Source organism: Leucopleurus acutus (genome assembly GCF_964270905.1).
Source record: "Leucopleurus acutus genome assembly, chromosome: 10".
Taxonomy (NCBI): domain Eukaryota; kingdom Metazoa; phylum Chordata; class Mammalia; order Artiodactyla; family Delphinidae; genus Leucopleurus; species Leucopleurus acutus.
Window position 1 is genome coordinate 25944174 of NC_139153.1, and position 20942 is coordinate 25965115.

General features: G+C 46.4%; 1 protein-coding gene across 2 annotated transcripts in view; it reads left to right on the forward strand.

Moving 5' to 3' along the window:
- The window catches only part of ADAMTS9 (ADAM metallopeptidase with thrombospondin type 1 motif 9), a gene marked incomplete at its 5' end in the record, with an annotated part of 165082 nt that extends 144679 nt beyond the window's left edge, over nt 1–20403 (forward strand). For both annotated transcript variants that reach the window (XM_082848658.1, XM_082848659.1), the window contains 8 exons: nt 605–799; nt 2220–2352; nt 2567–2661; nt 2777–2871; nt 2964–3097; nt 5220–5311; nt 10145–10249; nt 20307–20403. In XM_082848658.1, the coding sequence (XP_082704784.1) occupies nt 605–799; nt 2220–2352; nt 2567–2661; nt 2777–2871; nt 2964–3097; nt 5220–5311; nt 10145–10249; nt 20307–20396 (939 nt within the window). In that variant the 3' untranslated portion in view covers nt 20397–20403. The remainder of the gene's footprint in view (nt 1–604; nt 800–2219; nt 2353–2566; nt 2662–2776; nt 2872–2963; nt 3098–5219; nt 5312–10144; nt 10250–20306) is intronic.
- Nucleotides 20404–20942: the final 539 nt, after the last annotated feature.

The window sequence follows — 20942 nt, forward strand, 5'->3', positions numbered from 1 at the left end:
GAAGGTCTAAATGACTGCGTGATTTAGAGAGAGCCGGGCTGGGGGGAGGGAAGCAGAAAGGTAACATTTAAGTCACGGTATATAGCCAGGGAGAGAGAAGAAAGAAGGAAATTAAGTGGAGGGCGGATGGGAAAGCAGACCATCAAGTAGGGAAGGAAGGTTGTCCCAGAGTCCCGGGAGAGCCTGGATTTCACACACAGGTGGTCTCTGGTGCTCTCTCCAGCCCACTTGGTCGCTTCTCTGATGCGTTCATTGTAGGTTTGGAAAGGCGTGATTTGGCCGCCAGTACGTAGGGCTCTGGACACTGTAAGTGGACCCGGTGACAGCTGGAGCACCTCCCCCAGCCCCGTCTCCCCGTGAAATCCAGAGCGGGGACTTGAGGCACCCCCCGCCCGCAGCGGGGGCCAAAAGGTGTAGTGGCAGCCCTGGATCCCAGAAGGCTCCTGTAGGGCTGCAGGTCCCCCGCGGCCCGTAAGAAGCTAATAAAGTGAGAGCTCTCTGCCCCATTGTCCCGAGGTCAGTGTTCACCGTGGAGGTCAGGGGCCTATTGTGGCTGCCCCCAGGCCCCGCTCCAACCTCTGCTCTCTACCCGCTCTCTTCCCAGTGCTCAGTGACCTGTGGAAAGGGCTACAAACAAAGGCTTGTCTCCTGTAGCGAGATTTACACCGGGAAGGAGAATTATGAGTACAGCTATCAAACCACCATCAACTGCCCGGGCGCACAGCCACCCAGCGTCCAGCCCTGCTACCTGCGGGAGTGCCCTGTCTCTGCCACCTGGAGAGTTGGCAACTGGGGGAGCGTAAGTAGACGATTGAGTGATGAAATCGGAAAGCTTTTGGATCTCAAACCCCGACTTAAACATGTCCTGCCTGAGCTGTCCTTCCAGGAGAGCCCCGGGTGAGAAACAGGAGTTAGTATCTTGAAATGGGCTGAAGGGGGAAGGGGGCTTCTCTGCTTGTTGGGCCGTTTGGCCTGGTTAGAGGGGGACGGGGGCGGGGAGGCCAGACAGCCTCTGTCTGATTCCTGGTTCTGCTGTTCCCAACTGAACGACCTGCGATAAGGGGCCAAGCGTTCGTGTCTGTTCCCTCCCCTGCAGAATGGGGTGTTTGTGAAGCTGCAATGCGTTCATGCATTAAAAAGCACGTGGGCTATAATGGCAACTTTTTAAGTGCCATATGTTTTACCACAGTTTAAAATTAAACAGCACCCAGCACTCTTGTCTGTCACTGAAAAAGGGTTACAGAGTTGTTCGTTGTGGGTTCTGTGGCTAAGAATTCTGTAAGCACTCGTGCTTCTGCATCGGGAATTCCTGGTTGCATTGGGGTTACAACGAGTAAGAATATCTGATACTGGGAATGCCCTTGAAAACTGCCCCAGCCCCCTGGCTCCTGACTGTGAGGCTTTCACTGATGCAAAGTGATGATCGGGCAGAAGTGTGGGACCGGTTGAAAGGGGTTAAGGTTTAAATTCTGGCTCCACCATGACCGTGAACAAATTTCCTAACATTTGAGCCTCAATCTCCCCTCTGTAAAAATAGAAAAATGCTAGTACTATCTCATAGGGTTATTGTGAGGCTTAGATGAGGAAATTGTATTATATATATATATATTTCACATGTATGACCACATATGTAGGTATGGATGTACATACCTATAGACATGTATATATAAGACTTAGCACAGGGCTTCCCTGGTGGCGCCATGGTTAGGAATATGCCTGCCAGTGCAGGGGACGCGGGTTCGAGCCCTGGTCCAGGGGGATCCCACATGCTGCGGAGCAACTAAGCCCGTGAGCCACAGCTACTGAGCCTGCGTTCTAGAGCCTGTGAGCCACAACTACCGAGCCCGTGAGCCGCAACTACTGAGCCCACTGAAGTCCGTGCGCCTAGAGCCCGTGCTCCGCAACAAGAGAAGCCACCGCAATGAGAAGTCCGTGCACCGCAACGAAGAGTAGTCCCCGCTCGCCACAACTAGGGAAAGCCCCTGCACAGCAACAGAGACCCAACACAGCCAAAAATAAATAAGTAAAATAAATAAATTTATTAAAAAAAAAATCTTAGCACAGAGACTGGCCCATAGGAAGTGCCCTACATGTGTCAGATATTTGTTTCCAGCAACACGGGGTTCCTGTGCAAGCCTCCAGGCTCTGAGTTCCACACCACGAGAAGCCCATATCTCCAGGTTCCGCAGCCACAGCTCTGACCCTGCTCTGCCTTATAGTGTTCCGTGTCCTGTGGCGTCGGAGTGATGCAGAGATCTGTGCAGTGTCTCACCAACGAGGACCAGCCCAGCCACTTATGCCCGAATGAGTTGAAGCCGGAAGATAGAAAAACCTGCCACAATATCTATAACTGTAAGTTGGCCCACTGAAGCCGTCCTTCTGGAGCTTGAAGAACAGGTTTCATTGTTGTTGTGCTTGCCTGCCTTTTTCAGAAATATAGAATTTATTGTTAAGAAATTGGCCCCCTTGCAGACAGACATGAGCATGCATAACGTAACTCCTTCCGTCGGCGGCCACTGCACATCCTGGAGAATCACAGCCCGTTTTCGCGGTCTGTGTTTTCCAGGCGAGTTGCCCCAGAGCTGCAAGGAAGTAAAAAGGCTGAAAGGTGCCGGTGAAGATGGGGAATATTTCCTGATCGTCACGGGAAAGCTCCTGAAGGTACGCGTCGGAGCTCAGTCGTTATTTCTAGCCTGGTTTCAGAGCCAGCGGCCCTGGCCCTCATGGTCCCGTTTCTGAGCCACCCCTTGCAGGTTATTTCTGGTCTGTCTTTCAGGTCTTCTGTGCAGGGATGCACTCTGACCGCCCCAAGGAGTACATGACACTGGTCCACGGTGACTCTGAGAATTTTTCTGAGGTTTACGGGCACAGGTAGGAGAGCTCAGGCTCAGAAGATCCCGGATGCCTGGAGATCCCTGGAAGGACCTCCCCATCCTTACTGGGATGTTCTCTCTGTAATGTAGGTTGCACAACCCAACCGAATGTCCCTACAACGGGAGCCGACGTGATGACTGTCAGTGTCGGAAAGACTACACGGCGGCTGGGTTTTCCAGCTTCCAGAAGATCAGAATAGACCTGACCACCATGCAGATCATCAGTAAGTTCCATGGGACGTCCTGGGGGATGTGTCCATGGGTCTCTGCATTCACACAACAAAAACATCCTGTACAGGGGCTGGGCCGAGGCCTGGAGGATGTGAAGAGGAGCTTAGGGTCCAGTGATGACAATCCCAGTCTGAGCTGCCAGAGGGGGGGATTTTGCACCCTTGGATCACTGCTGTCCCTGCGGTGCCTGGGAAGTGCTGAGCACAGGGGCGGTGCTGCATCAGATTTGCGACAAATGAATGAATGGAGGAGACGGAGGCACATGAAAGGGCACCATCGCAGTGGGGGAGTCAGGGCAGCGTCCCCCAAAATATGACATTGAAATTGAGACCTTAAGGCCAAATGGAAGTGAGCCAGGTGGGCAAAGCAAGCACGGTAGCCAAATTGTTCTTTAAGATTTATTTACTATTTTTTTATTTTTATTTTATTTTATTTTTTGGCTGCGTCTGGTCTTAGTAGCGGCACATATGTTCTTCGTTGTGGCGCACGGGCTTCTTTCTAGTTGTGGCGTGCAGTTTTTCTCTTCTCTAGTTGTGGCGTACAGGCTCCAGGGCATGTGGGCTCTGTAGTTTGCAGCACGTGGGCTCTAGTTGAGGCGTGTGAGCTCAGTAGTTGGGGTGTGCGGGCTTAATTGCCCCGCGGCATAGGGGATCTTAGTTCCCTGACCAGGGGTCGAACCTGCGTTCCCTGCATTGGACGGCAGATTCTTTACCACTGGACCACCAGGGAAGTCCTGGTAGCAGAGCTTTCGAAGGGAGAAGAAGTTTTAAGGTAGCAGATGCAAACTCCAAAGCTATGACATTCATGTAGCAACATTCACCCCACCCTGGGCTTCCACCAGCAGTGTACATACGCGCACACACACACAAACATGCACATGGGCGTAAAACTAATTTTCTCTGATTGTCGATTTACAGAAGAAAAACGGAGGACAGAATTACCATTTTTTAAATTAGCCCGAGCGTGGACTGATGTCATACTCCAGCCAACACTGCATTTTTGTTAAGGATGTTAATCACAGGAGTGGTTAAAGACAGCTCAAATATCCAAACACGTTCCCTCGAGTAGTGGAGAAACAAATAATGAATAATTAATTTTTCTTCATTAACATGTTCCCATAACCTTGCCTTGCTTTCCTCTGCAGGTAGATTAAATCTGATTTGTACCAAGATATTTTTAATTGCCTTCAGCCAGACTGATGAGGGCTAAGGGCAGAATCTGCAGTTTCCCACTTACCCAGGGCTTCTGCGTGCTCAGGTGGGCAGGGCTTCTGCCCTTGGAAGCTGGGGGACTCAGCTTTCCCTCCCACGAACCTGCAGAAAGATTAAGGCCTTCTCTTGCTGTTCCTGAAAGACAAAGCAGAAAGGTTTAAAAAGCTGCCTCTGGTCTCTAGTTCCCACCAGATTTTGTAGGATTCTCAGTCTGCCACCTCCTGATACGCCTTCCCCATTCTCAGAGCTGTTCTCGGGAGCCACCAGAGGGTTAAAAACGCGAGCACTGTTTTTATTGGCTTTTTAAAAAAAACTTTTTAAAAAAGTTAGCCCCACACTTAAGAAACTGCCGTTAATACTTTCAAGATGTGAGTTCTAATTGCTCCCCATTCTGGTGGTAATAGTGCCTGGGCCACGGGAGGACAGATGAGCCTCGGGGAATAACTGCTAAGTAGCTGGAAATGCCTTGCTGGCTTATTCCCCGCCCTGTCCTGCAGTCCTGCAGCCTCAGCGGCTGCTTCTACAGGAGATTCACAGTCATCCAATTACACTACATTTAAGCGAGGTGATTCACATATTTATTTATATAGGAATCAATTCCAAAGTCATCTTAAGCCCCCCTTTTGGCTTCCATACTGTGAAGAGACAGAAAGTTCTGGTAAAACCCAGAGAAGGAAGCTCTCAGACCCACAGATATAGTGAGGGGAAAGCAAGTGTACATCTGGATCCGTTTGCTCACTAATCATACTTTGGTTTGTTTTCTTTTTTCCTCTCCCATTTCCTCTTATGATTTCTCTAACTCTTCTTCCCTTCTGTCTCCTTGTTAATATCCTGGCCCTTCCCTTTCTCTTTCTCATACTCTCACCTCTCTGCTCCCTGTAACCCTTTCTCCAAAACCCCACAGCCACTGACTTACAGTTTGCCAGGACACGCGAAGGACATCCCGTCCCTTTTGCCACTGCCGGGGACTGCTACAGCGCCGCCAAGTGCCCTCAGGTACGAGTCGGGAGCTCTCCAGCCCCCACCCAGGGATTCACATCCCCCCACCCCCGTGACTGCATCTGGTTCTGCAGATGTAATTAGAACAGCGGCTCTGGAAGGCACTTTGGCCACCTGTATCAAGGGCCTCACAGATGGTCACAGCCCCCAACCCAGTCACTCCGCTACTCAGGGTGTTTCCTAAGGAAATGATCCCAGCCAGGGGCCAAACTTCTGCATTCAGCAAAACGCATCTGTGATCATGGTAAACGTTTAGAAACCAATTAGATATCACATGGCAAGGGTTTGGTTAAACACAGGACGATGTTAAAACAATGAATATTATGCAGTGACATGTGGGTAAATGTTTAATAACTGGGTCTCCAAGGGAAGAGGCGGGGGCAGGGGGGAAGCAATGCTTTGCAGCATTTGCCCATTTCTGTGGTGTAAATTTTCTGCCTGACTGGTTACAAGTCATCAATATCGTGTCACGAAATGGAGGGTTTGGGGAGAGATGCACACAGTTGTCTCTCAAAAGCCAGTGCAAGTGGGTTCCAACACCCCGACTGTCAGCCATTAAAGATTCTGAATATTGCATGAGACAGAAAAACTGTCACTCCCGTTTCAGATGTGTAAATGCGCCATGTTTAGACCATGACGTGCAGAGTTGTCTCCTGAACTCGCTTTCCCCCAGAGCAGCTGCACGGCAGTCTTACCTGTTCTAGAGTTGCACACGTTTTTGCCCCTTTAGAGGTGTGGCAGGTTTTGACTTGCCTTTCAGAACAGGCTGTGATAATCCTCCTGGGCTCATTTTGCAAAGCAGGCATCAGTCTTTGCCAGAAGCTTCTGCAAGGAGAAGGTAGGACAGACATAATGAATTAGGTGGTTCTGGACAGGAGAACGTGGCCCCAGTCTCTCCGTTGATTTACACGAGGTCTTTACAAAGCTGTTGTCAGACTCTGTGACGAGAGTTTCCCGCGTCGCTGTGGGCCTTCACGGATTCTAGGAACTGGGACTGGGTGATGTTCAGAATCCCAGGCACTGTCTCCCCAGGGTGCCTTTACACATGGCCACAGAGACCATCCAAAGGCAAACACATCTGAATGTTCTTTTAACAACGTGTTTTCTCAGCCCTGAGCTTTAGAAAGTATTGCTAAACATTTTAGAGAAGTGAAAAGGAAGCACTCAGGGGAGAAAGAAAATAAACAAAGGACAGAATGTTAAAAGGGGCCTTTTCTCCATTACCCAGGAATTGAAAACTTTTGAAGTGCGGTTTCTTTAGAGCACTGGAGACTTCAAACACCCCATTCGTATGGGTTGCATTTAACAGCTTATAGATTGGTCAGTCCTGCCTTTTTCAAATGCCTCAGGATTTTCTTGTTTCGATATGTGCATCTTTGGGGAAACTTAAGTAAATGCGAGGTAATTTGCATTCAGTTATTTTAATAACTCAGAGACAAATGAACCGATTGATTTGCTAAATCCTGACACTAAAGCAGTTGCTAAGTGAGAAAACCAAAGCCAGTGAGAGGTTAAGTTGTATTTTTTCCAGCCCATTCTTCAAACCATGTCGGATACTTCTAGAATTCACTTCCTCAGACGTGTACTGAGTACCAGCTATATTGATGAAAGATGGGAGTTTTTCGTATCACTTTTCCAGGGAAAAGTCTGCAGAAAGCATGACTGTGCAAGCTATTTTAGAGCCCTGCTTGTCCTTTGGTCTATGACTGCAGAGAAATGAAAGCAGAGGGATGCTCTGTTTGACAATCTGCTGCTTCTTCCTCCGCATCCATTGCTGTTGCTTTGGGGAGGTCCCCAGGAGCTGTCAACTCAAGATGCACCCAGAACGTATTTTGTTGTCCTGATCACAGTGGATGCAGCATTGTCATTACTGATGCTGGTGTTCATAGCGTTCATTGAGTGTTTACTACACTTGAGACACTGTGCTCAGCCTTGGTAAATCAGCGTAGCATTTAATCATCCACAGCAGCCTATGAGATTGCCCCCTTTTGACCGATGAAGAAACTGAGGTGTAGAGACATCGGGTAACTTACCCAAACCCGCACTAGTGCTCAGTAGAGGCCGGATTTGATCCCAAGTGTGTCTGAGTTCCAACCCATGATGGTAGACATGCCTGGCTGATCCTGTGTCCAGACAAGACTTTTGCAGCATTCACCCTTGTCCAACAGAGAACAGAACCTCTGTTTGTCAGAGGTATTATACATCTTTGGCTAACTTTTCTGGATCATCTAGTGTATGCATGTCTGAATTACCTTTACTCTTTTAAATCAGCAACAGAGATAGTAGCTAAAGCTCTCATGCCCTTTAGACCCTGAAGATAAGGCCTTTAGGGGTAGAGATATCCCAGACTGGAGCTAGAAAGGACGGTAGGTCTTGACTCCTCTGGTGACACTCAACTTTTAGAGTGCTAATTATCAACTAGGACGCTGGCTGAAAATGCAAATCCCTGAACCTGAAAAGGCCAGGAAGAGAATCAGGACAAAAACTCTTGCTTATCGCTCACTCTGAAAGGGCAGATCTAGCTAGCAAGTAGTCTGCTTGGCTACGTGCTCAGACACTGGACACCCAGATCAGCCAGGGGCATCCTCAGGCCAGAAGCCTGGACCTTCTAAGGACTTGGACGTCAAAGCAGATCAAGCCTGCCTTCTGCGATGCAGGCAGAACAGGCAGTCTTTGTGGGAAACAGGATAGGGAAGGAGAGATAAGGGCATCCTTGGCAGCAACGAGGTCTGGGCATTTGTGATTGGTGTGGACGCCCTCCTCAGGGCAGGAATGATAGCAAGATAAGAACATGGCCGGGTGGGCTAACACAGCATGTAGAAGCCCGTGTCTGAGGAGGCTGGGCAAGGAGGCTGAGCCTCCGGTGTAGCCACGGTCATGGATACCTGCGTACTGAAGCCACTCAGCATAACAACCACTAACATCTGTGTACTACTGTCATAAAACAAGTTCCAAAACATATTTTTAAAATTTCACCTGCTCTCTGCCAGGTAATAAGCTAGGTATGTTATACCTTCTACTCTTATTCACAGATTATGTCTTATTAACCCATTTTACAGATGGGCTCAGGAGAGGTAAGCCTGAGGTCACACTAAAGGTAGAAGAGTCAGGATTCTAGGATAATTTCATCCCTCAGACCACAGCACGATTGATGTTTTGGGCTGGATAATTCTCTGTTGTGTGAGATCATGCTATGCATTGTAGGATATTTAACAGTATCTCTGGGCCTGTCTGCACTAGCTGCTAGTGGCGCACACACACACACACACACACACACACTAGCTGTGACGTAACAACCAAAAATGTCTCCAGAGACTGCCAGATTTCTCCTGGGAGCAACGTTGCCCTCTGATAAGATCCACTGACTTAGACCAAACTAAATCCTCCCATCACCTCTGTGAATAGGAATCCTGTTTGTCCCCAGGGTACAGATGTGGAATTTCAGGCTCCTAAAGAGTTCATAAACTCTGTTTAGCAAGTATTTATGGAACCGACATGGAGAGGAAACCTCCAAGTTGCACCTAATCCCGGAAGTCTTCGTGGAAGAGCTAGGATGTAATATTTAGTTAAGACTGTAAATATCAAGTACCTAGTCACATGTTACAAACCATAACTGATATAAATAAAGCAATAGCAAGTCCCTCCCCTCAGTAAGCTCACTGTTATATTAGAGAGAGAAAACTAACCCTTACAAAACAATTAGAAAATGCAGGACTGGTATCCATATTTTTGAGTTTCTACTAGGTACCAGGCGTTCACTCCACGGCTAATTTCATTTAGTCCCTCACTACACTACTCTGAAGGAGGCAGTCGTATTACCTTCCATTTTACAGATGGACAAACTGAGGTTCTTACAGGGTAATAATATGTTCAGGTGAAAAAGCTGAATTTACGCTTAGCTCTGATTGGATGTGAGTCTCCACCTTGATGCTCTCCTTGATTTATTAAAGACCGTTTTGACGAAGAACTGGATGGTAAGGCTCAGAGAGGAAGCCTTCACCCACGTCTGCAGAGAAAGAACATTTTTAACTCCGAAACTCTTCATGGTGGAGTAGGAAACCTCAAGAATCTATTTTAGATGCCTTTGTGGAGTCATTTTTGCGAGAGAAAGACACAGAGACAAATGGAGAAAGCAAGAGAGATTCTCTGCTGCAGCGTCTCCTTGGAAATAAAAAGGCAAACACCCGAGGCCACGTTTGGAAAGGAATCCCAGAGCGGGGCTGAGAGGTCTAGGTTCCCTGGGCCTGGTGGCGGTGGCGGGTCCCCTGCGGTCCAGAGCAGGCCGCGCGCGCCCTCTGCTGGCAACTCCAGAGAACGCGCCTCTGCTTTGAAGTCCCGCCCCGCTGTGCTTAGGACTCGGCGTGCTCAGCGCCGCGGGGAGCTGAAACCCAAGGAAGCTTTGGCAGCGAGATCTTGTTAGAAAAATTACACTGTGGCATTTTGTTCCTGAAGGAATCTGATAATTGTAAGCAACATCAGGATTGCTGAGTGAGGGACGCAGAATAGCTGTAGCTGAGAGCGAGGACTTTGAAGTCAGGAAAATGTGAGTTGGGTTCTCAGTGTCTCCCGGAGAAGTTAATCACCTGCGCCGGGCCTCGCTGTCCCCCTCTGTAAAGAAAATCCCCTTCTGAGAGCTCTTGCGAGGATGGATGAGATGATGCATGTAAAGTGACTGGTTCACAACTCCACTCTCCCCCCGCCCAAAAGAACCCTCAATTATTAGTAGCTATCATAATTAATTAATCTTTCTCCAAGTTCCCTTTTATTGTGTGGCCTTTGCTTGGGAAGTCACGTGGACTAAAAATCTTTCTCGTTGGCCATTTATTCCAGGGTCGTTTTAGCATCAACCTTTACGGAACCGGCCTGTCTCTAACTGAATCTGCCAGATGGATCTCCCAAGGGAATTATGCCGTCTCTGACATTAAGAAGTCGCCGGTAAGGTTACTAATGGGTTGGGGGCTGGGTTTTGTTTTCTCTTCCTTCCTCCCTCCCTGTGAGGCGGCGGTGCTAAAAGTAACGGGTGTGCTTTCCCACTTCCTCAAACCATTTTACAACGTGTCAGCAAGAAAATTTAGGACATAAATCGAAGGTTGAAGCGTGTACAGGTGCGTGGAGCAGAGAGTCTTGCTTCCCTTCTGGTGAATTCTTCCTGGAGATGTGAACCTGTGAACCATTGGAGCAATTAGGAGGATGCCTAACTAGGAAGCTGAAAGTAGCCAGCAGCCTTTAAGGGAGTGTGTGGCTCAGACACCTTGCAATTAATTAGCCAACATGCAATTCACCTACGTGAGCTTAGGGACAGTGATGTCAGTCTGTTTCAGAAGAATTGAAATACAAACAGGGCTGGAAGAAGGGGTAGTTCATGAGGAGGGTTTCTGGAGAATTAAGAGAAACACAGGCTCTCCAAGTCAGCTTTTCAGGCTCTAAAGTCTTGCTGCTCAAGGTGGGATCGATCCCCCCAGAGCACCCACATTGCCTGGGAGCTTGTTGACACCGCAGTTTCTGGGGCCCCAGAGCTTCTGAGCAGGACCTGTAGCTGAACAAGGCCCCAGATGGCTCCTGAGCTCAGTACAGCTTGCAACGCTCTGATCTGCGTACTGTTTCTCAGCGTGGGTGTAAAGAATCACTTGGGAAGGTGGAAAATGCATGTGCCCGGGCCCTACCCAGAGTCACTGAAGGGGAATCTCTGGGGAATTTGAAATTCCCCAGGTGACTCTAATGCATAAGCGGGGGCAGAAAGCACTGCCCTTTGCAGCCTAGAAGTTGCCATGATGTGGGGAAGGAGCCTGACCCGCAGGCAAATGTAAAACTTACGGGGTGTGGCCTGTGGTCCCAGTCCTGCCTCAGCTGTGAGCTCTGCCTCCCAGTCTCAGGAAAGTGAGTAAGGGAGGAAAAAGAAGAGGACTGGAAAGTGTGGTGTTACTCCAAGGTGAGGTTGCCAGACAAAATATAGGATGCCCCGTTAAATCTGAATTTCACATAAACAAGCAAGCTTTTTTTTTTTTACTTTGATCATGTCTGAAACATTGCATGGGACATACTTATTCTAAAAAAACAGTATGTGTTGTTTATCTGAAATTCACATCTGACTGGGTGTCTGGTATTTTTATTTTCTAAACCCTATCAAAATCGGAACATAAGGAAACGGCTCAGTCAAGCTGTTTCCACCAAGGAAGGGAAGGAACATCAATTATGACGTCCGGGGGAAATCTCAGAGGTTCCTGATCCCTTCTTTTAGCTTCCAGTGTTAAATTTGTGTCTTTGGGGGAAAAAAAACAAACAGAAAAATCTCTCTCACTCCCTCTTTTCTCTGTCTAAGCCAATCAGCTCCTTCAAATCTGATTAACTAAATGACCATATCGATTGCTTATAAATTAATCATCAAAATTTTTTTCTTGTACTGAAAGGAATAAAGAGAGCTGAGAGACGACACACGTGCTTTAGGATGTGTGCTTTACACTCCTGAAATTAAGTTCTTCCCTGCTCCTACTATATATTATGTTTCAGTGACTGAGAGAAACAAACAAAAAAATTAATTGACCGAAACGTGGTCAGACTTAAAGCATGATTATATAGAAAGCCATCTGTGTAAACTGTAATCTAAGTTTCAATTCTGTTTGTTAGTGTCATTCCTGCAGTTTTCATCCAGAACCTAACAATATAATTATAGCCGGGAGCGCCACCTTGTGGAGACAAAGATTACTGCCCTGCCAAGACGGGCTGGCTGTTTCCCCAGCTTTTGGGGGATTACGCCTGTGTTGAAGGGAATTGGTTTCATAATTGCCTGTCAGCACTTTTTTTTTTTAAATCTTGGTGTTCCATGACAGCTCAGAGAGCCTGAGCTCAAAATTAATCTCAAGGGTCTGTCGAACACTCCTTATGAATCCCCAGGAGCCAGCACTGAGCAATCTCTAGCTCCTAGCAGCCCGAGAAATGATGCTTTGTGCGCCTGACCTGCTACGCGGTCCACAGAGCAGCATCCCCTAGGGATACTCCATGAAAATAGGCTCCCGCAGGCAAAGACACCTGGAAAAATTGTATTTTTTTTTTCCTTCTTGAAGAGTCGCAGTAAGCATGTGTGTATTTTAGGGTGGACTAAAGTGTACAGGAGGGAAACCTGTGTGGTTTTGTTCAAACCAGCATTTCCCTAAATCATTCGTTCTCAAACTTGGGCCAGGACTTGCTAAAACACAGCCAGCCTGGGGAGGGGCCTGAAATGTACACTTTCAACAGTTTCCCAGGTGATGCCGATGCCCTGGTCTGGGATCACATTTTAGGAATCACTGACCTAAGTTAAACCAACCGCAGAGCCTTCTTTTCAAAGTTATACCTTTTAATTTCCCTGAATTACCAGTGGTCCATGGAACACACTCTGGAAAACTGTGTAATGTCCTGCTCCCACCATGACTGAGCACCGTCTTGCTTCTGAGGGACCGAGGCTGGTGTCCCCTACGGCACGCAGATCCTGGCCAGTCCTAAGCCCTTCTCCAAATAGCCCTGATTTGATTCACCCGTCACATCATCACTCTCACTTCCCTTCACTTTTCTGCTGGGAGCGACAGAGAGAAAAACACAACGAAACCCTCCATTTTCCAAACCTGCTTGGCGATAAAATGTTTTCCCCAGGCGAAACTAAAGGAAGACTCTAGTCATTCAGGGTAGAACTGAATTACCAGAACCACGTGCAGGGCAGGAACGTGGTCTCACCAGCAGGAACAAATCTGGTAAAAACAAGACCCAGTGTCAAGGTTCATTCTTGACTGCCTGCGTGTGTATAAGAATAATGATTTTTGCTATTGAAATAGCCCCTATGTATTGGGCAGTGTATATGCATTCAATCCCGTTCCTCCAGCTTTCTCATCAGATTCTTGGAAGGGTACTGAAATCAAAGCCTACAGAGGCTGCAGAGTATGGAGGTTAAGCCCCAGACCCTTAAGTCAGATCGCTGGATGTGCTGGTACTAGCCTTGCCACCTTGGGCAAGTTATTTAACTTCTCAGGGGTCTCCGTTTCTTCACGCATAAAATGGGGACCCTGGTGGTCCTTACCCAGTTGGGTTCTTGCGGAGCATAAATGAAATAGGGAGATAAAGCTGTTTACATGTCACTGGGCAGGCAGCAGGGGCACAGTAAGTATTAGCTGTTAATGTTACAACATTTTCATAGGCCTGAGGCTTGCCTTAAGGTTGCAGGATTGGTCAAGGTGATGAAGGAAGCAGGCTTGCTAGCAATGGAAGGACAAGGGACTGCAGCCTGAGCAGAGGCTGAGCCTGGACCTGGCTGGCCCCCACTGCACCACGTGGATTTTGTCCATGTGGGCCCTGCCTCACCTGGGAGTAAGGCATGTGGGACGCCCCCTGGACCCAGGGATGGACCTCTAGACAGATGCTTCAGCTGTACCGGCTCGACTTAGGGATGCCAAGTTTCTACTCTGCTTGTGTGTGAGGGGCAGCCAGACAGAAAGGGGGACTTGGCCCGGTTGTGAGATTGGAGAGAACAGGTTGGCGTTCTGAGCTCCTTTGCCAGTGATATTCTGTGCATCCTCAACTCATGAACGTGCTCAGGATGTGAAAGGGTCCTCAGGCCCCATCCGGACGATCCCCCCACCCCCAGAAAGATGCCCCTTCTCACAGCTGTTGTCTGGCCTTCCGTCCAGGAGGAGGTTCCGGAATGGCCTTCGGAGCCAGGCACAGTGAAGGGAGGTTCATTTAGGCAGGATGGGAGAGGTACCCTCAGGGCTCTGTGCTGCTTCGGGTACTGGGGGATGGGCAGGGTCCACAGAGGGCTGGGGACCTGTGTTTCTGAGGTACCTGGCCTTGGGGCCCAACGGTCATTCCTTATTCTAGGGGAAGAGCTGTAAATGGAAGAATTGCTTTGAAATTAAAAATTAATGAAAGTTGCATGACCGTGGGGGAGATGGACTCAGTTCCTGTCTTTTAATCTTTTAGTTCATTTGCAACCGGTGGAGTTAAGGTCACGTGATAAATACCTGTGTGTGTGCACGCACATAGCAAGCATAGTATCAGTCCTCGTTTGTCTACCATAAGCTGCCTCCTAACCCACAATTCATTTGTGAAAACCCAATTATCCACCAAGTATGAAAATCATATTACAGACAAGTAGAGTGAAACTACCTTTTATAGATGTGTACATTTTATTCTGTACAAACCGATAGAAGATTAGATGTTTATACATATATTCATATATATAAGTGTGATTCGGACTATAGTCGGGGAAAAAAAAATACTGTGTTTTATGGGCAGTTTCATCCCCAGCATCCTCCAAAGAAATGCAGATAAGCACATTTCAATCACAGATGTGTTGGCTTTGCTAAATTACATGAGTCAACCTACCTTGGTCACATTGACTGCAAAAAGCAGAGAAAGGAGTGAAAAGTATGAACTATAAACTATTCCTTTTTTTTTTAGTAAATTTATTTATTTATTTTTGGCCGTGTTGGGTCTTTGTTGCTGCGCGCGGGCTTTTCTCTAGTTGCGGCGAGCAGGGGCTACTCTTCGTTGCGGTGCGCGGGCTTCTCATTGCGGTGGCTTCTCTTGTTGTGGAGCACGGACTTTAGGCACGCGGGCTTCAGTAGCTGTGGCACGCGGGCTCAGTAGCTGTGGCACGCGGTCTCAGTAGTTGTGGTGCATGGGCTTAGTTGCTACGCGGCATGTGGGACCTTCCCGGGCCAGGGCTCGAACCCGTGTCCCCTGCATTGGCAGGCAGATTCTTAGCCACTGTGCCACCGGGGAAGCCCTATAAACTGTTCTTAATGGAACAGAGGTCATTCATTTTAATTATATGTAATAGCTCAAACTCTACTAACAAAATATTTATAGAAAAGAGATTTCTAGAGGGCTTGCTTTAATGAAGAAATAAAAATGCTTTCCAATTAGTGTTTCATTGTATGGGAGCGGGTGCTTCAAAAGTGCTGGAAAACATACCGTTTTTCTCTGAAATAGGCACTGTTTCCATGACAATCATGTATTTGCTATTCATTTTCTCAGTATATTTTTTTTATTCTGTAATAGAAGTAAGTTTTAGTTCAGGCTTTACCTAAATCAAATTGAGTCCTAGTTAATGCAATAACATGAACATTGCAGAGCTAGTATCAGCGATTTTGTCCTTACTCAGGCTGCTCCTCACCTCCATGGACAGGCTATGATGGTAATCCACACATAAAAAACACCTTTATGACAATGATCGCTAATACTTACAGAGTACTACATTAGGCCAACTGCTATGCTGAGCACTTTGTATGCTTCCCTTCATTTGCAGCAAACCTATAAGGGGAGACTCATATTATCCCCATTTTACAGATGCACCAGGAAACGGAGGTTTAAAGAGGGGTTTTTTTGTTGTTTTTTTGCGGTACGCGGGCCTCTCACCGTTGTGGCCTCCCCCGTTGCGGAGCACAGACTCCGGACGCGCAGGCTCAGCGGCCATGGCTCACGGGCCCAGCCTCTCCGCGGCATGTGGGATCTTCCTGGACCAGGGCACGAACCTGTGTCCCCTGCATCGACAGGCGGACTCTCAACCACTGCGCCACCAGGGAAGCCCTAAAGAGGTTATTAAAGACATGATACAAGCCTGAGGCAATCTGATCTCTGCTGCCAGAGCAGGAAGAGTTTGGGTAAAAAATAAGCTTTGATGAGACAAAAGACATTCCTACTATGTCAGCATCCTTAGGGCCACCAGATGTACACTTCAGCTTAGGGAAAAAGTTCCTGGCTAGAAAACCAGTTGTTCTGGCATCAAATCTAGTTGGTAATATCAGACTAGCTCCAAAACTAACAGGGGTCCCTAAAACCAAGACCAAGTAGGGTGATGGAAATCGATCTCCCAACTTAACCTCACTCATAATCAAAAACATGCAATTTTTTAAAAGAGTAGAACTATTTTTTCTGTTTGTTTTTTTTTCTGCAAACTGGGAAAGTTTCTTCTTTTTCCTTTTTCTTTTTTTTTTAAGTGAGAGTATCCATTGTTTTCAAGAGACTTTCACAGTTTGACCATATGAATCAAATACGGCCCAAAGATACCCTGAAATGCATGCACAAGTATGGTTCACACCACTGTTAGTCCCAGTAGAGGAAAATGTAAAACACCTTAGATGCCAGACCTTGTTCAGCAGTCAGGGGTAGGGGGTGGCTCACATGACATGGTAATTTTCAGACTGGGGTATGGTGCCGCAATGAAGCAAGGAGCTTTTCATAGCACGGGGAAGCATTGAGGGGACTGATTAGCAGGGCCATCTGAATTGCAGTTCACCAAGAACAGTGTACCTGTTCAGCCTTCTTCTTTCACTCATTCACCAGATGTGTATTAGAACCGTCATGAGCCACACACAGCTAGCTTCTGGAAACACTCGGATTTTAACGAGGCACCAGCCTTGCCGTCATGGGGCTTACATTCTAGGGGGAAGACAGACATAAAGAGAGAACTACCCCCATGTTATAGGGTGCTGTGCAGCAGGTAACTGCGTCAGAAAGGTTTCTCAGGGGAAGTGGCCTCTGGGCTGGGTTCTGAAGAATATACTGGGCAAAAGTTGGGTGGTCCAGTGCACACAGAGAGGGCGAGGGAAGAGCGTTCCAGTGAGAGGAGTAGCATGTGCAAAGGCCCTGTGTTATAAGAGGCGTGTTAGAAGAACAACCCAAAGAAATGCGGAGGAGCGGGAGTAGAGAGAAAAGATGGGACAAGACAAATCCAGACAGGCAGGCAGGGTCAGCCCGTACAAGGCTGGAGACCAGGGTTCAGCAAACTTTTTCTCTAAAGGACCAGCTAGTAAATATTTTAGACTTTGCCAGCCAATATGCTGGCATACATATTGATATTATATATGTATTTATATGACAAGAGCAAGAACAAATTGACATAAAAATTTTAGTGATTCAATTCAAAGTGTAATAATAATTGAGCATAAATTTTTGTTATCCAGATCTACCAAGGAAAAGTATGAAATATTGAGAGAGGACAACATTTTGCTTAATTAGTGTTCTCTGCTGTCAAAATTGATTCTAAATGTTTATTTGTTAATGCGGATCTGAAATGAGATCTTCTGTACTTCATCTTTATAAATGTCATTTTGCAGGGATAGGTATTGCCAAATACTAGTATTGTCCACAACCATATCATTTTAATTGACCGTATTCATGCCTTGGCAGGCGTTGGTAGAATTCTATTAGATGTTTCACTTGATATCTGCCTTTCAGCGTGTCATTACATTACAGATGAATCACTTGTAATTGACGGTGAGATGGAAGCCCCTCAATTACCTCATTAGATGGATTTTGAAATATGAAAATTTCCTTTGCGCTTACATCCAAGTCCAAAAGATGCTGCTGGAACTGTATTTCATGCTCAGAAAACATATCCACTGTAAATGTACGTGGAATAGCGCTAAAGCTTCTTGTTTTAACATTTGACAGAGTGGGAAGTGTGCAACCTGCCTTAACGTGCTTTATGATTCAAACAATGTTAGTTATTGGAGTGACTTTACCACAGTATAACTTTTGCCTCTAAGTGCAGTTTTTGCCTTGTAATTTTAGCTCCCATTCATTAAGAAACATTATCAAGTCAGTAGCAAAAGATAGTGTCCAAAGCCATTAAGTGTTCAGTGACAGTGATTGAGGACAGTTCCTCTTGTTCAGAAAATTTTTAATCCCAGCCCTGAGCTCAAAATCACAGTAAAACTTTACCACTGCTGAGTCATCAATCTGCTGTGTGTTAGGATAAGTCAGGGTATTCAGCTTCTGGTCCTGACCCCAAATTTCCAAAACTCATGCAGGTTAAGTTTATGATAGAAAAAGAAGTTCATTATTAACACCACCGGTTCTGTAACACCAGGTAGGTCCACGTATTTTCCACAATGAATAATCACAGGCTTTAAACATCTTACATTTTCACAAGCTTTGTAAATCGGTCCAACTAAAGCTTTTCCCGCTCCACACATATTTCTTACCATGATTAGTTGTGAACGCATCTTAGCAGATTACACTTCAGTTTTCCTGCGCTAGTGTTTTCTCAACCTCTTTGAAATACTTCCACACAGACCATTCATTCATGGAGACTAATTCTTTGATCACTTCCAACTCAGCATGGTCTCCTCAAATAAACAACTGAAGAGTATCAGTAAAATCTATCTACTCACCAAAAGCCAAAGGAAACCACTCCAATTATTCGCTTTGTTTTTTAATTGATTATTGATGCGGCTCCCAAATGTCATTAAATTGTTGAGCAGCTGGTCTTACCAAAGGGATAACAGTCTTAAACAAGTTGATTTTCTCTGGAAACATTTCTTCAGCAATTACAATTAAAGAAGATATCATTAACTCAAAGTAAACATTTATTTGTTTTGCTAACAAATGAGCCATTTGGAAACTTACACATTTTCATCTTTTATTCTTACTGATTTTGATTTTTTATTTTTGTGAAGAATTACGCTATGGTGAGATATTCTGTTCTAAGTTTTCTAAATTCTTGACCGTCGCTCTCCTGTGAGTTGGGAATATTGTGACACATGCTGCATGTGGTGATGTTGGTATATTGTATTCTTTTAGCACAGCTGCAGTGCCATTGCATGATGAACACAATGCTTTGCCATCTAAATGTGACAACAGAATAATCCACATGCTACTGTACCTTAAAAGTGCAATGGTCAGGACTTCCCTGGCAGTCCAGTGGTTAAGATTTCAGCTTCCAACGCAGGCGGTGTGGGTTCAATCCCTGGTCGGGGAGGTAAGAACCCACGTGCCTCATGGCCAAAAAAACTAAACCAAAAAATGGAAGCAATGTTGTAACAAATTCAATAAAGACTTTAAAAAATGGTCCACATCAAAAAAAAAATCTTAAAATAATAAAGTGCAATAGTAAAGTCTACTTTTGTCTTCGTTTCTTGTTTTGACATATACTGGTAATAAAAGAAACGAAAGGAAATATTATGATATAGCAACACTCACGGCACTCAAAACGCTATCACGTTACACTGTGTCACTGTGACGTGTGTGCAGGGTGGCAGCGTGAGGCTGCAAAGGCCATCCTGACCACTCACCCCTGCTGTAGTAACTTGAAAGCAACCACAGACATGAGGGAAATGAATGAACGTGGCTGTGTTCCAATAAAATTTTATGGACCCTGAAATTTGAATTTTATATCATTTCCACATATCAAGAAGCAGTATTCTCGGTTTGCTTCTTAACTATAAAATATAAATGCTGTTCTTAACATTGGGAGCTACATCAATAATCAGTTAAAAAGCAAAGAACTTCCCTGGTGGCACAGTGGTTAAGAATCCACCTGCCCAGGGGACGTGGGTTCGAGCCTTGGTCTGGGAAGATCCCACACGCCGCTGAGCAAGTAAGCCCGTGTGCCACAACTACTGAGCCCACGTGCCACAAATACTTAAACCCATGGGCCTAGAGCCCGTGCTCTGCAACAAGAGAAGCCACCGCAGTGAGAAGCCCGCGCACCGCAACGAAGAGTACCAGCTCGCCGCAACTAGAGAAAGCCCACGCACAGCAACAAAGACCCAACACAGCCAAAAATAAGTAAATAAAAATAAATTTATTTTTTAAAAAAAGCAAAGCAGTTCTTTTGAGTGGTTTCCTTTGGTTCTCGATCAGTAGGTAGATTTTACTGAGACTTTTCAGTTGTTTATTTGAGAAGACCATGCTGAGTGTGAAGGGACTAAAGAATTAGTCTCCATGAATGGTCTGTGTAGAAGAAGTACAGGTAAATTCCACTTCAGTTTTTCTGCCCTAGTGTTTTCTCATTCTCCAAGAGGACGTAATCTGCAAAGATGTGGGCCATACAAAAACAGGGGCCCACAGGCCATCATTCATCAGCCCCTACTTTAGACCATGGTGAGGATGTTGGGCCCCACTTCTATTCAGAAGTGCTACCTACTGTGTGTACAGGAATGATTTCCCTAAAAGCCAGTGCAAGCCCTGGAAACCTATGAGCCAAGCAGGTGAACTAAGATGATGCATCTTTTTGCAGGATGGTACCCGGGTCGTAGGGAAATGCGGTGGTTACTGTGGAAAATGTGCTCCATCCTCTGGCACTGGCCTGGAGGTTCGAGTTTTATAGTCACGGTAAGTGTCTGTCTGTCCCTGACTCTGTCTCATCCTTTCTGTAGCCTAATGATTAGCAGATGTGGGCGGGTCGTTGGCCCCTAGGCAGGTGAAGCTGACTCAGTGCTATTTGACCTTTGTCTCTCCTGCTCATCTATCCTCATGTGCCTGAGGCCGTCACTTCTCCATTCTTGGACTTGCAGTCCCTAGACGTCCTGTACCAGATTCCTCTGTAGTGCTTATTAAAAGTGCTGCTTACTGGGCTCCATCTCTAGAAGTCCTGCTTCATTAAGTCTCTGGTGGATCCAAGAACCTGTATTTTTAATGCAGGGAATTCTGATGCAGGTAACTCACAGATCACCCTTTGAGAAATACTGCCAAGGAATGTTCCAAGTGTAATATAAATGACGTTCATGAAGCCCTGACTGTGTGTCAGGCACCGTGCTGAGCGCCGGGCAGGCATTATTTCAGTGACTCCTCACCACAAAGCCACAGTCTGGGGCTGTTATCCTCATTTTACAGATGGAAGCTGAGATCCACAGCAGTTAAGTAGCTGGCTTAA